At 41.3% G+C, this 14,662-nt stretch overlaps 1 protein-coding gene across 1 annotated transcript; it reads left to right on the forward strand.

Annotated features, from left to right (window-relative positions):
* The first annotated feature begins 13,925 nt into the window (after positions 1–13,925).
* LOC142176249 (uncharacterized) lies at positions 13,926–14,459 on the forward strand. Its single transcript, XM_075243377.1, has one exon. It carries the CDS (start codon positions 13,926–13,928, stop codon positions 14,457–14,459), a length of 534 nt encoding a protein of 177 aa, XP_075099478.1.
* The last annotated feature ends 203 nt before the right edge of the window (positions 14,460–14,662 follow it).

A 14,662-nucleotide genomic window follows, 5' to 3' on the forward strand; every position in this document is an offset into this window, starting at 1 on the left:
TACGGCGAGAGTTAAGGTGTTACTTGATCTACTGGACAAACAACCTAAGCGAGTTAGGATAAATATCGTGGATACAATTTCTGGAAGGTTAGTTGAACATTTCCAGCAGATAGTGTATGATAATCTCCCTAAATTTTGTACTTGTTGTAAACATCAAGGACATGATGTAAAATCATGTCGTTGGAAGATTGAGAAAGTTAACGAAGAAGCTACTCCAGTAGTTGAAGTTGAAGGGCTGGGTAGTCTAGACAAATTAGAAGGTGATGCTAGAGACTATCTTAATGCAAAAGGGCTGAACAAATGGTAGATGACATAGCTAAAAAAGTGTAGTCGGACAATAGGAAATGCAAATAGCAGGGGAAAAACAAATTGCTAATTTGACTACTGTTGATGGGATCAATCGAGCAGTGAATATGGTTTATCATACTAATCTTCGTGATGGTATTCATGCAACTAATGAATTGGATGGTGTTTCACTGTTTGGGAACCCAAATTTGGATGCTAATGCTGTAAATGCAACTGGTGTGAATGGTGTTATTAATGAAAAACCAGCAGTATATTTTGGTGTTACTGATGGTGGGATTAAGGATGTTCAGATTGAGAGGAAGGCAACAACTCTAATAGCTGCTACTGTAGTTGCTAAACATCCTGCTACACTATTTGAGAATTCCAAACGTGATGTGAATGGAGATGAGAGTTCAGCTGAATGGAATGGCAAATCAGCTGGTGGTGTTGAACGACAGGAAGGTCAAGGTACAATTGATCTACACGATGGGCAATCTCTAGAAAATGCTGGGGCATCAGATAGAAATCATACACTAGCTGGTCGAGCTACAGTAATGAATGGAGAAGCTAATTTTGGTTCATCAGCTGTGCAAGTTGCTGGTTTTGGACCAGATGTTGCAGGTTCTCCACAAATTCACAAGGGAGATACTCATGCATTTGGTGAAGTATCTGGTAATATCATAGCTGCGGACTATGTCGAATCAGTGGTACAAGCAACTAGTTTTGAAGTAGGTGGAACATCTGCCAACAAGAACACTACTGCTATGGTGGAAACAGGATCTCAGCATGGACAACAATCAATTGCTAAGGGCTGCTCTGTAGCGCATCAATCACACAACAAGAAGGCATCGTCAGATAAAAAACAACTGAAGGCAACAACAGAGTTTAAATGTTCTAACTCTTTTGATGCCTTGGTGTGTGCACATGAACATGGTGAGAAAGATCTGCAGCATCAGGAGGTGAGTGCAAACTCAAAAAATATTCAAGAGAGGTCTTCATGTAGAACAAAATCCAAACAGAATTCAGGTGTACCTTTGGACATTGTTCCAATTGCGAGGGACCTAACGGGTAATGTGGTATCCAAGGAGTTAGTATTATGTGCCAACAATGACAAAGAAGGTCAATACACGGACAATTTAGCTAAGGTTGATGATGTTCGAAATCTGGGCAACCAAGCACACAGCTCAAATATTCCAACTTTACACTTTTCAAGCCCTCATGTAGAACAAATCATTAGAGAAGCCCAGAATGCTATGATGGTCAATAACATGGTTAACTATCCATTTGTTACATTGGACACATCCGTCTTTGAAGTACCATCACAATCGTTTGAGTTTTATGGTGAACATGGTGGTGATCAAGGACAGAAGGTGGTATCCACTGGAAAAAACATTGAGGTTATTAAAGCAAATGTGGGGGAGAAGGCTCTTAATGCTAATTCATGGGTTGAGCAACGCGAATACGATGACGAAGAAGACTGGGGGGTAGTTTTTGTGGATGACTCTTCTGTTAATGGGGAGAGATATAGTGGCGATGAAGAACTAGTATCAGTAGTGTCTCCAGCTTTTCCAAAAGCTGAGCAGAAGTCAAATGGGCAGCAACATACTCCAGTTGTCCGTAAGGATAGGCAACAACATGTTACTGGGCAGCAGCAGATTTTGTCGAGCCGTCCATCTGTTACTCTCTCAAAACAACCTGCGCAGCAGCATACTCCAGTAGCTACTATAGGTGATGATCAACAGTTCACCACTTCAAATCCTGGACAGCAACAACAGATTGCAACAGTGCCAAATTTAGTTAATGCAACAACAAGTCCTGGGCAATAACAGCAGGATCTACACAGTTCAAAGGCAACAGTCGCAGGTTCAATTTGTGAACAACAGCAGCAACAGAATGCAAGCATTGTAGGACCTGTTGTAACACATTCAATTACTGGACAACAACAACAGTCGAATGCAACAGCTAAGCAGCAGTCGCATGGGCAACAACTGGTTGCAAAGAAGTCTGGAGCGAAGTCACCTGCACAGGAGCACAATTTTATGACCAATTCAAATGCTATTTGTATGGCTGATCAATATGCAGTAACAGTTGCAAAGCAGGAACATCAGAAGTATGAATTGGTGTCGACCTCAAAGACAACAACGGGGAAGAGGAAGAAGAAGAAGAAGAAGGTGAAGCAGAAGCAGATTGCAGCAACTGCTGTGCATTGTGAGCAGTTCATTGAGGATCCCATGATCAATCAACCTTTGAGATCTTTTTCAAATAAATTCAACTGCTCAAATTTGAAAAGGGAGCAGGAATATAGTCTTAAACTAAAGTTTCAATTTGCGATCCATCGAGTGGAAAGAGTTATCAAGGATGAACTTCAAACGCTAAAACTTGAAAGTATTATGACTAGAAAGTTAAAGAGCAAGTTGGATGCTCCAGATTTCATTCCAAGCAAGCCTTCCTATGGCACATGCATTCACCACCTAGATACCCCACCAAATACTGTGGAGGAACATATTGGAACAAGCAAAGCAGGTGCTATCTGGATGAAAATTGCAACACGGGCCAACAAGGAAGCAATTGTTAGGCGACTTCCAATGAGAGTTGCCAAACAAAAGCAGGCTGCCCCAACTACATCAACGAGGTTAAACCGGTCAAAAAGGAAATCATGATTTTTGAATACTTTTTGAACAAAGTTGTTGAAAACGACAAAGAATTACAAAGTGAACATTTTACAACTTTGGAAAAGAAGGGACAAGAATCAAATGGGTACTACATTTTATTTTACCACTTTCTTAGTTTCCTCATCTATAATATCATCACATAGTATGTTATAAACTCTGTGATGATCATAGAATATTTGGTCCTTTCAAGTTCATATTTTTTACATGCTTGTTAGTAGGCGAGGTTTGCAAGCCTCAATAGGATTAGTAAGGTAAGGTTAGCCCGGTTTGTGTTATATGGGTAACAAGACCGGTGCTATTGTCCCCCTTATTTTTACTTTTCCTAATTGTTGTATTTTTCCTTTCTTTTATTAATAAAAAACTAGCCCTAGGCGCTTGCCTAGAGGATTTCTAAAAAAAAATTACTAATTGATTTAAAAATGCAAAATTAAATCCTAAATGCAAATGCAATATATTTTGTATTTTATCATAATTTAAACAAAATTGAACATGCACAGAAAAATGCAAACAATAACAAAATACTACAAAAATCCACGAAATTGCAAACAATGGAAAAAATTATTTGTTTGAATTTGTGGGAGTAATTCATATAGGGCAAAAATCACGTGCTCACAGGGCATCGACAAGAGCTTATTTGTCCTTCAAATGGCTGAATTTTAGGTTGGCGACAGTGACTCTTACGCTTTTGGTCGATGCGACCTTTTAATGCACGTGGGCTGGCAACAATAACCCTTACGCCCTGGGCTGATGTGACCTTTTAATGTAAGCTGGCGACAATGGCTCTTACGCTTTGGGCCAATGCGACCTTTTAATTTAAGCTGGTGACAATGGCTCTTACGCTTTGGGCCGCTGCGGCCTTTTAATATAAGCTGGCGACAATGGCTTTTACACTTTGCCCTTAGGCATATACAGTTAACTATTTTGGGTCTAGTCTCTAAATCGGGTTACGACTCGAGCTCATTTTGACCCTCAAGTTTTCATATTTCAGGTTGGCGTCAGTGGCTCTTACACACTTGGTCGAAGTGACCTTTTGTGTTTGTAGCTCTAAGGCTTATTAGGTTGGCGACTATAGCTCTTACGTGCTTGGTCGATGCGACCTTTTATGTAGGCTTTATTTTCCTCTCGTTAAGGACTTTTGAAGTAATTTTTGCCTGGCTCATCATCGGTTCAGGAAGAACCTCGATTTCGAGCAACTTGCGGCGATGTTCGAGGACCTCGGGAGGTTTGGCTCGGAGGCTGAGTAGCTCGAAGCCCATGATTTGGAGCTGACATGGTCGAAGCTCTTTTGCCTATGCCGAGGGTAGCCTGCTTAACCGGTTCTTTCCGAAGTAGATTCAGAGTAATTTGAAGGCCTGTATGGGCTGGCGACAGTAGCTCTTATGCCTTGTGGCGACGGTCGGGCGTCCCCGAGTCACGTTAGTTTGGCTGGTACAGCCATGTGACCGGAGTCACTTGTGTTTGGCCGGAGCCTTTGAGTCCCGAGTGAAGTAGTTTCAGCATCTATATCAAGGGTATTCCTTTTTACGGGTCTTACAAGTTTGATATATAGCCGAAACTTTGAGATCGGGTTTATGCCTTTAGTAAGGTTTTAAAAGTTTTTCACGTTGTTGAGGTCTTAAGGTTTTTCATGTCGTTCAGGTCTTACAGTTTTTTCATGCTGTTGAGGTCTTACAGTTTCGTCACTTGGTACAAGTGTGGTTCATGCCTTGCTTGAGGTCTTACAGATTTTTACATGCCGTTGAGGTCTTACAGTTTTAGATACTTGGTACAAGTATTGTTCATTCCTTGATTGAGGTCTTATAGATTTGATCGCTGCCTTATGTAGGTCTTACGAGACCGAGTTTGCCCGCTCAGGGTCTTATGGCCTCGGGTTTTGATAAGTCGATGGAGGTGGCGCTTGACATTAGTCCCCGAGTCATCGAGAGTTTCTTGACTTAGGAGCCATTTTTTGCAAACTTTGCATTGCCTCGTCGAGGGCTTACAATTTTGGAAATCCCGACCCTGAGGCCGTGCATTTTTCTTTTGAGATTTTGACGCCAGTCCCCGAGTATTCGAGGTACTTTTGGCGTTGCAGATGTTTAGCGATTTCCGCATTGCCTTATCTGAAGGCTTACGATTTTGGAGTCCCGACCCGGAGGTCGTTTAGGTGTTGAATTATTGACGCCAGTCCCCGAGTGTTCGGGACGTTTTCGGCGGAGAAGTTATTTTTACGAAGGTACTGAGCCTTTTTTGGAGTGTGAGATGCTTTGATAACAAATATTCTTCAATTATTTGGTACAAGTGTACACATTTTCGCCATCGGGGGCCCGACTATACGGACACGGTAAGTTCGACCATTTGGCCTGGAACATCATTTTCCTATAGGGGCCCGATTCAGCCTTTCTTGGCTTTTTCGAGCGGATAACCTTCGGGAGGATGCCTCTCAATGTTCGAGGTTGATTGCAAAAGAAACCTCGGACACTTGTTGATCTCCCTTAGGCAGCATGCAGATGTTATCTCGTTTAAAACCTTGCTGGTAAAACCCTTTTTGGGACAAAAACTCAGTCGAAGGAAAAGAGTGCAACGAATGCTTTGAAACCTCAAGGTCTTCGAGCTGGGTTAACGTTCTGACTACTTCGATCGGGTGCCTGCGTAAGGGTTAGTCTGAAATATGAAATGAAAAGAGAGATGATTATACCTTAGTGTGAGGCACCAATGATGCTTTGAGGATCGATATGTTCTAATCACTCGAGATGAGGACACAGTACGGTCCTTTATTTCTTTTAATTGGGCTTAATCGGGTGGTGTGGCTTGATTACCCTTTGGCTCTTTTGCAAGCAAAGGTACGGGTACCGATGCCATGTCGTGCACCACGAACATTTCCCTCACCACATGTTGTTCCCCGTAGACGATTTTAATTCCATCCTTTGTTGGAAATTTCATCATTTGGTGGAGAGTGGATGGTACTGCTCTCATGCAATGTATCCACGACCATCCGAACAAGGCATTATACCTTATATCTCCTTCGATGACATGGAATTTGGCATTTTGTGTCGTGCCGGCCATGGTGACTAGGAGCGTGATTTCTCCTTTTGTTGTTTCATTTGCCATGTTGAATCCGTTGAGGACTCGAGTGGCGGGCACGATTTGGTCAAGCAGTCCGAGCTGCTCTATCACCCTCGACCTAATAATGTTGGCCGAGCTACCTCGATCCACGATTACATGTTTTATTTGAAAAGAATATACAAGGAAAGAGATTACCAGTGCGTCATTGTGAGGTTGAGACAAGGTCTTAGTGTCCTCTTCGCTGAATGTGAGGGTGTCCTTGGGAATATATCCTCGGGTTCGCTTTTCTCTAGTGATGGATATTTTTGTCCTTCTCATTACGAGTTTCTGTGGGGAATCGACGCCTCCCAAGATCATGTGTATGACATGTTGTAGCTCATTTGCTTCATTTTTCTTGGCCGCCTCTCTTTCCCGGAACTGATTTTTGGCTCGGTCACTAAGGAATTCTCGGAGATGACCTTTGTTAAGTAGTCGAGCTACCTCTTCTCGGAGTTGGTGGAAATCTTCGGTCCTGTGGCCATGCGTGTTGTGAAACGCGCACACTAAGTTATGATTCCTTTGTGAAGGGTCCGAGTGTACAGGCCTGTGCCACCTGACATCTCTGATTTTACTGATGGCGAACACGATGTCTGATACATTGACGTTGAAGTTGTACTCTGATAAGTGCGGTACCCCCGTTGGCCCTGCGTTCCTATCGAATCTGGCTCTTTTGGAGAGTCGTCGAGGGTACTGTCCTCGGTCTATTCTTCGATCATTACGCGATAGGTTGCGCCTCGAGGCGTTCCTCCTGTCTTCGACGTATGGCTGATATCTTTCTTTGTTTGGTTTTGGTTCCTTTGCCAGGAGCCTACTTGGGTATACTAAGCCCGAGGGGGCTCCCAAATGGTCATCCTCGGCCCTGATTTTTGACTGGTACAAATTTTGGACTTCCGACCAGGTCACAACTGGATACTCAATCATATTCTGTTTCAATTGTTTTGAAGCCACCGAGCTTCGTTCATTCAGACCTTGAGTGAAAGCCTACACTACACAATCGTCGTAGACTGGCGGTAGCTCCGTCCATTCCATTTGAAAGCGAGATACAAATTCTCGCAGCATCTCGTTCTCTCTTTGCTTAATCTTGAAAACGTCGTATTTCCTTGTTGCTACTTTGATGGAACCGGCATGTGCCTTTATGAAGGAGCCTGCTAGCATGGAGAATGAGTCTATGGAGTTAGGATCTAAGTTGTGATACCACATCATGGCCCCTTTCGAGAGTGTTTCCCCTGACTTTTTTAACAAGACGAACTCGATTTCGTCGTCTTTTATGTAGTTGCCTTTTACCGCGCAGGTGTAGACAGTAACGTGCTCATTGGGATATGAGGTCCCGTTGTATTTTGGGAGTTCTGACATTCTGAACTTCTTTGGAATGGGTTTCGGGGCTGCCTCCTCAGGGAACGGCCTTCGTATGAACTTCTTCGAATCCATGCCTTTCAGGACCGGGGGTGCGCCCGGAATTTGGTCGACCCTGGAGTTGTAGGATTCGACCTTTTTGTCATTGACTTATATCATCTTCTCGCCAGAATCGATCCTCCTGGTGAGGTCCTCGAGCATTTTTATGATGGCAGGATCGTTCATCGACCCGTTATTGCTTGATCTCTCCGGTACCTGTTTAGCTTGGGGGAGCTGTCCCCGGTGCTACCATGCTGGGAGTTTTTTGGTGACTTTGCAGCTGAGCAATAGCTAGTTGTTGTGCCTGTAACATTTCAAAAGTAACGTGAAGGCTAACCTCATATCCTTCCCTGGTTGGGATTTTTTGAGCTTCTTGTGGATCTCCCTGACGCATGCTCCTGTCAGTATACGAGTTTATATCGATGCATTGGGCGTCGCGAGAGACCGCGTCCATGGGGATTGGTTCAGGCAAATTCCCAGGCTTTTGTGGTAGCACACCAACACCTGGAACATCCACACCGTTCTCCCCGTGGTCCTCGAGATTGTTGTTTTTTCCTTCATTCACTGAGTTAGACATATTGACCTAAAATCGAAGATTTTGGACAAGAAAAACGTGAAAGATAACTTGCATTGTGTGACGAAACCAACAAGAAATAATCACTATTATTTTTAGCCCCACGATGGGCGCCAAACTGTTTACCGTGAAAATGGTAATAACAATTAAAATTGTTAATGTGACTCTAAAAATACGTGATCTATTTTTATGCTAGTTTGTTGAGCAGTTGATGCTAAGTATATGAGATTTAGAGACGAAATAAAGTTAAGGAGGGAGCTATAACCAAACTGATAGGCCAGTCACTTGGGACCTCGAGGTCGATCCCGGGGCTCGGCCACGAGCTGTTGAGGGTAATCGAGGTAGAGCTAACAGTTATGAGGCGATTAAAGAGGGCTCTTTATGGCCAATGATAAGCAATAAATGATGAAAAAATATGGGGATAATAAATAAAAGCTGTAATATAAAGAGAATATGTTAGAGAGTGAAATAGAGAGTTCTTGTATATTTTCGTGAGGAGTAGCTGAAGTGACCAACCCTTACAAAGTGATAGGGATCCCCTTTATATAGGAGGAAAATCCCATTGTAGTACAACAAGCATTGATTGCAAATATGGAGATGTGACCACTAGATGACACCCTGACTCGGGTCCTAGAGTAGCTCTCTAGGCTTTGTCAGTCCTAGCCACGTGCCTCGGGAACTCCCCGTTTTTGGCGTGGTCGTGGTTAACATTATCACAAGACCGAGTGTCGACGAACCTCGAGAGAGGAGTCTCGATCGTAGCCTTGTAGCCCCGGGACTTCGAGACGGCCTTTTGAGGTGCTTTGACAATGAGAAATTGGACCCTCCGATTTCACCATATACAAAATTGATTGCATGTGTTCTTCTATGTCTCCGCTGTCTCCGGTAGATAGTATTTCACTATAAACATCATTGTCTTGTCGAATTATTTCTGGAAGGCCAAATTCTCTCTTCTTTAATCCAATATTTCAGCAAGTCTTCAATTATTTCATCACTGCATATATTATTTCTAATAGTTATTCTATGAAAATCTTGAAAAGTAGGATCATATGTTTCTTATATGTAACGAATAAATCTGGGCTGGTCATGCGACTTTCTCAATATTTTCCACCTTGATTGTGTACAACATTTTTAACAGTGCTATCATTGTTGTTCAAGATTCTACTTTGAGAAATAGAATTTTTGTACTGCCAGTTGACTGTTGCTTCAATGTGATTCTTGGACTATTCTAGTGGATACTGTTAATTGAGTTGTAAATGTCTTGTTCATTGAAACTAAACCCTTTCCAGGATAAATTGTTTTGTGATGTTAATTATTGGCCCAATCAGAGATTTAAAAAAATTAGTGCTATTTAAAGAGCTTATTAATAAATATAAAGAAAACAATCAAGAAGTCTATCAACTGAAGGAGCTAAAAAAAGAGAGCTCAGATACACAATATTTTCATCTGAAGTCAGATGCGCGTGACGACCCATCCGTTCACAATTAGTGCGAAATAACTTGATTGCCCTCAAATGCACCAGCCGAGAATCGAACCTGGGTCTGTACCGTGGCAAAGTACTAATCTACCACTAGACCACTGGTGCTTCTTGTTAAAAAAATTAACATCTAGAGTGTGTTTGGTAATAACGGAATATATTTTTCGTGGAAAATTTCTTGGAAAACAAGTAGTAATCTAATTCATTTTCCGATGTTTGATACGTACATAAAGGAAAATGCTTCTCAAGAGTATTTATAAATAATTTAGATATAATAAACATGAAGCCATAAACTTTCAAACTAACAACCTTCCGAACCCACTTTTTTCATAAAATTTCGAACCGCTAAACTTTCGAAACCACGGAATTTCTAACCGGTAAACTTTATAATTTCTAAACATGTAAACTTCCAAACACATAAACCTCTGAACTCATAACTTTGGAACTTGTAAAATTTTGAACCTTTAAACCGATAAATAAAAAAATTAAAACCGAAAAATATATTTTAAAAATTTTTTGGAGGGAGGGGAGTTGGTGGGTGGGGGCAGAAAAATGAAAAAACTGAATCTGAAATTACGAATAAAAAGCAATATTTTTCGTGCGGGGGGGGGGGGGGGGGGGAGTTGGTGGTGTAGAAAAACGATAAAAAACAGAAATTTGAAATTGTAATAAAAAAATAAGGTAAAAAAATAATTTTTTTTGCGGGAGGGGGTGGGGGTTGGGTGGGGGTGGTGTGGGGTGGGTAGGGTAGTAGGGTGGGTGGTAACGAAAAAATTGAAATTTGAAAAAAAAGCCTTTTTAGCGAGGGGGTGGGGTGAGTTGGTGAGGGTAGGGAAGGTTGAGAAGGAGTTTTGGAAAATATTTTCCGTTCTCTTGATAAGGAAAATATTTTCCTCCAATTGGAGGAAAATGAGTTCATAAGGAAAATATTTTCTAAAACATTTAAGCCAACCAAACATGGAAAAATTGAAAAACATTTTCCTTCATACCAAACATACCTCTAGACTAAAACATTAAATTTATCCCACTCAAATTTTTGCCAGTCAAGCAGTACATTTACTTGGAAGTGAGCAATCAACATTTATTAAAAAAAAATCTTGGGATTCTGTATGTTAATCATGCTTTAGAAAATTACATTAATGAAATACCTCGGATAATAATGATAGTAACCTATATTATGCGATGTAGATGCTATTTATGCTCGAAGTTTACTTTATTGCTGTTTTTAGTGCTAAATGATAACAAAATGCTCTAATTGAGTTTTTTGTGCTTTGCAGGAGGAAGTGTTGATTATGAGGATATTGAATAGCTTTTGGAGCTAATTTGGAGCAAGGAAAGCCACTCCGAGGTGAATGCGTGTGAAAGAAGAAGGAGAAACGTAGAAAATATCTGAACCTCATGAGCACGGGCTAAGCGCGGGTGCACTCCAGCTGCGCTAGTCCAGGTAGAATAGAACGCGATACGTGCGGCCCAAGCGCAGCCGCGCTCGTCAATTTGCTGAACATTATTTACAGGGGTAATTTCGTAAGTTCGGGGGTAACTCTCCTTAACATATAAGAAGCCCAAGTCACCCAAAGAGAGGGTATCAAGGTTTTTATAATTTTGTTGAAGGCAAGAAGAGGCAAGAGGCAAGGAGGAAAATTCGGCATCGAGTTCTATCTTTCTTCCTATTGTGTTGATCATTGATTATGAATTTTGCTGTTGTGATTTGAAAACAATTATGCGTAGCTAATTATTTAGTCTAGGCTTGATTGAACCAATTGTTAGATGAAGTTTTGACTCAATTTTGTTATAATCGAGCCGAGATTTATGATATGATTGTTCAATTATGTTTTGTATGGTGATTAATTGAATGGGCCCTTAATTAATCATGTCTAATCGCCTTGTGTTGCTTGAGAAAGAATACAAGGTTAGATTGCTGTTGAACAACACCACTTTTAGGTAAATGAAGAGATTCATTACTTGAATTTAAAAGTGGGGTTAGAAATAACGAAACTTTGGTGGGATAATTCAGATCTGCATAAATTATCAGCTAGAGAAGTTCGAGAGAATGCTCTAGTAAATTATCGTAGTTGATCGAGAGATAATTGCGGTAACCCATAGCTCATAATCCTCATATAGTGTTACGGCGAGATTATAACAAAAGAGTTAAGAATTAATCTAGCAATTGGGAAAATCAATACCCTAGATCTTTTTACCATTGAATTATCTTTAATTTGGAATATTGTTAGTTTTAATATCATTTTAGTTTAGTTAAACAAACCCCAATATTTATTGATAAAAATCTTGTATCCGAAAATTATTTGAGCTTGTACTAGCATCACTAAGAGTTGTAATAGATAGGTTAGTTCCCTGAGGATTCGACTCCGTACTTGTAAACCAGATTATATTTGCAACGACTGCTTTGTCTTTTATCAGGCATAGTTGGGCGTGAACAAATTTTGGCGCCGTTGCTGGGGGAACTAACAGTGTTATTTATTGCAACTTTGAAGAACTGCTAGGATTATTAGTTTTGATAAAATTTCCGTGGTGTAAAACATTCTTATTGAAATTCTCACGGTTGAGCTCTTTTGTAACTCAGGTGCATGCCTAGAATCTCTTCGAGAACTGGTGAACTCTTTGAAGGACTCTTAGATCCCGATAAAACATTCGGACATTGAACTGGGCTAACAAGAAAAGCAAACAGGTAAAACAAAACGAACAAATTGAAATTGAAATGGGTGACATAGATAATGTCAACGGGAACATCAAGAATGATCAAGATGACCCAAACATCAGAGTGGTGGCACCTCTTGTGCCAAAAGCTGCACTTTATGATTGGGCACAACCAATAGCTGACAACCTAGCCACCGCCATTGCTGTGCCGCAAATACAAGTGGAGACATTCCAAATCACCAACAACATGCTGCATCTTCTGTAGAATAAGAGATTGTTCTCCGGGTCACACATTGAAAACCCTCAACAACACCTGAATTTTTTTTTGTTGATTTGTGTGACCCAAAGTTAGCCAAATGTGACCCTAGAAGCCATCAAGCTATTACTGTTCCCATTTTCTGTGACTGGGGAAGCTCAGACTTGGCTGAATTCGCTCCCAATAAATTCCATTGCCACTTGGGAGGAATTAGTCTAGCAGTTCCTGAACAAGTTTTACCCGCACAACAAGACTACAAGACAAATTGATGAGATATTTAGTACAAGCAGACGCCCACTAAGACCTTGCAGGAAACTTGGAAAAATTCAAAGGGATGCTAGTGAAGTGTCCCCACCATGGTATTCCAGACCAGATGCTCGGCCAGAGATTCTACATGGGGTTAGCAGACAATTTAAAAGCCAATGTAGATGCTTCAGCTGGGGGTGCATTCCTGAGCAAGACATTTGCAAAGTGTAAAATTCTTCTTGACAAGATGGCCCAGAATTCGGGGTGGGTGACGAGAGGTACGACCCTGACACCAATAGTGCATTCAGTTCCTCTTGACCCAAATAATTCACATGTAAAGAACATAGCCACACTCATGACTCAGATGAGTATACTGACAAAGAAGATTGATGAGATGGGTACAACACAATTGCATATCGTTGACACAACAAATGAAGGACTGTGTACACCTTGCATTAATCAGTGTTATGTGTGTTCATGGAGTGGAGAAGGTGACAACCAAGGGTTAAGAGAGGATATGAATTATGTCAACAATTTGGAGGGTCAAAGACAAGGAGGACAACAATGGGGGCCAGCACCCAACCAGCAGTACAGATCAAACATGCCACAACCTAGAGGTATGCGACCCCAAGGCCAAATGGTGCCATATTAGAGGCAACAGGACTATCAACAACAACACCAACAACAGTTGACATATCAGCCACCTCATCATCAACATGACAAAAACATGGTAGAAATCAGGGGTATGCTGAAACAACTCATTGGAACAAATGGTAAGATGCAGGAAAAGTTGATAGCGCATGACTCAACAATTAAGGGTATTGAAACTCAATTGGGTCAGTTGTCCATGGCCTTAAATAACTGCTCCCAAGGAACATTGCCAGTCGACACGAACATTAACCCCAAGGAGCAAAACCCGAATCAATTGATGGCAGTAAGTCTTCAGAATGGGAGAGATTTAGACAAGGAGCAAGAAGTTGCTCAATCCAGAAGTGAAACTACACCAGCCACTCCAGTTCCATTAAAGATAGATGAACCAACAAAACTTACTGAAGTGGTGGTTGAACAAGCTCAGGTTGATAAGGGTAAGGCTAAAGAAAGTGAACAAGTTGCAGAACAATGATACCTCTTGTGCCACAAAATTCCAACAAAGAACAGCCAGCAAGCAGTGGACAAAGAGTGATGCCTACACTATTCCCTCAGAGACTGGCAAAACAAAAGAAATAAGATCAATACAGGAAATTCATGGAGATACTTCATCAGATTTAATTGAATATCCCTCTGATGGATGCTTTGAGGGAAATGCCAGGCTATGCAAAGATGATAAAGGACCTGATGTCACGGAAATTTGACTTTCAGGACCTGTCTATAGTAACTCTGACACAGACATGCAGTGCAGTAGTGACAAGACCCATAGCTCAAAAGATGTCTGATCTAGGTAGCTTCACTATTCCATGTACTATTGGGAGTTATGCTTTTGCAAAAGCATTGTGTGACTTAGGGGCCAGCATAAACTTGATGCCTTTGGTAATATATACAAAACTAGGCATTAGCAGAGCTAGACCAACTTCGATACTATTGCAACTGGTTGACCGCACGGTTAAAAGACCGACGGGGATTCTTGATGATGTGCTGGTACAAGTGGGAAAGTTTGTATTCCCTGCAGACTTTGTTATTCTGGATTGCCAGGAAGATGAGGAGATACCCATCATCCTGAGGAGGCCATTCTTAGCCACTGGGAGAGCATTGATTGATTGTGAAACTAGGGAATTAAAAATGAGGTTGAACGATGAAGAAGTAATATTCAACATTCAATAATCCATGAGGAGACCAAGTGAATATGCAAATTTCTCACTAGTGGAAGTTGTGGATGTGATCCTATATGAAGATGATGAGAACCTAAATGCTAAAGATACATTGGGAGCTTGCTTGACAAATTTAGAGGAAATGGATGGTGAAGGGTTGGCAAAGTGGTTCATGGCACTCGAAGGCCAAGGATTCTGGAAGAGGGAACCTCAGTT

This window comes from Nicotiana tabacum, chromosome 22, assembly GCF_000715075.1.
Source record: "Nicotiana tabacum cultivar K326 chromosome 22, ASM71507v2, whole genome shotgun sequence".
In the NCBI taxonomy this organism is placed as follows: Eukaryota; Viridiplantae; Streptophyta; class Magnoliopsida; order Solanales; family Solanaceae; genus Nicotiana; species Nicotiana tabacum.

Excerpts from the sequence above, each read along its gene's own strand:
- LOC142176249 (XM_075243377.1), top strand. The coding sequence starts at position 13,926 with ATGGATGCTTTGAGGGAAATGCCAGGCTATGCAAAGATGATAAAGGAC.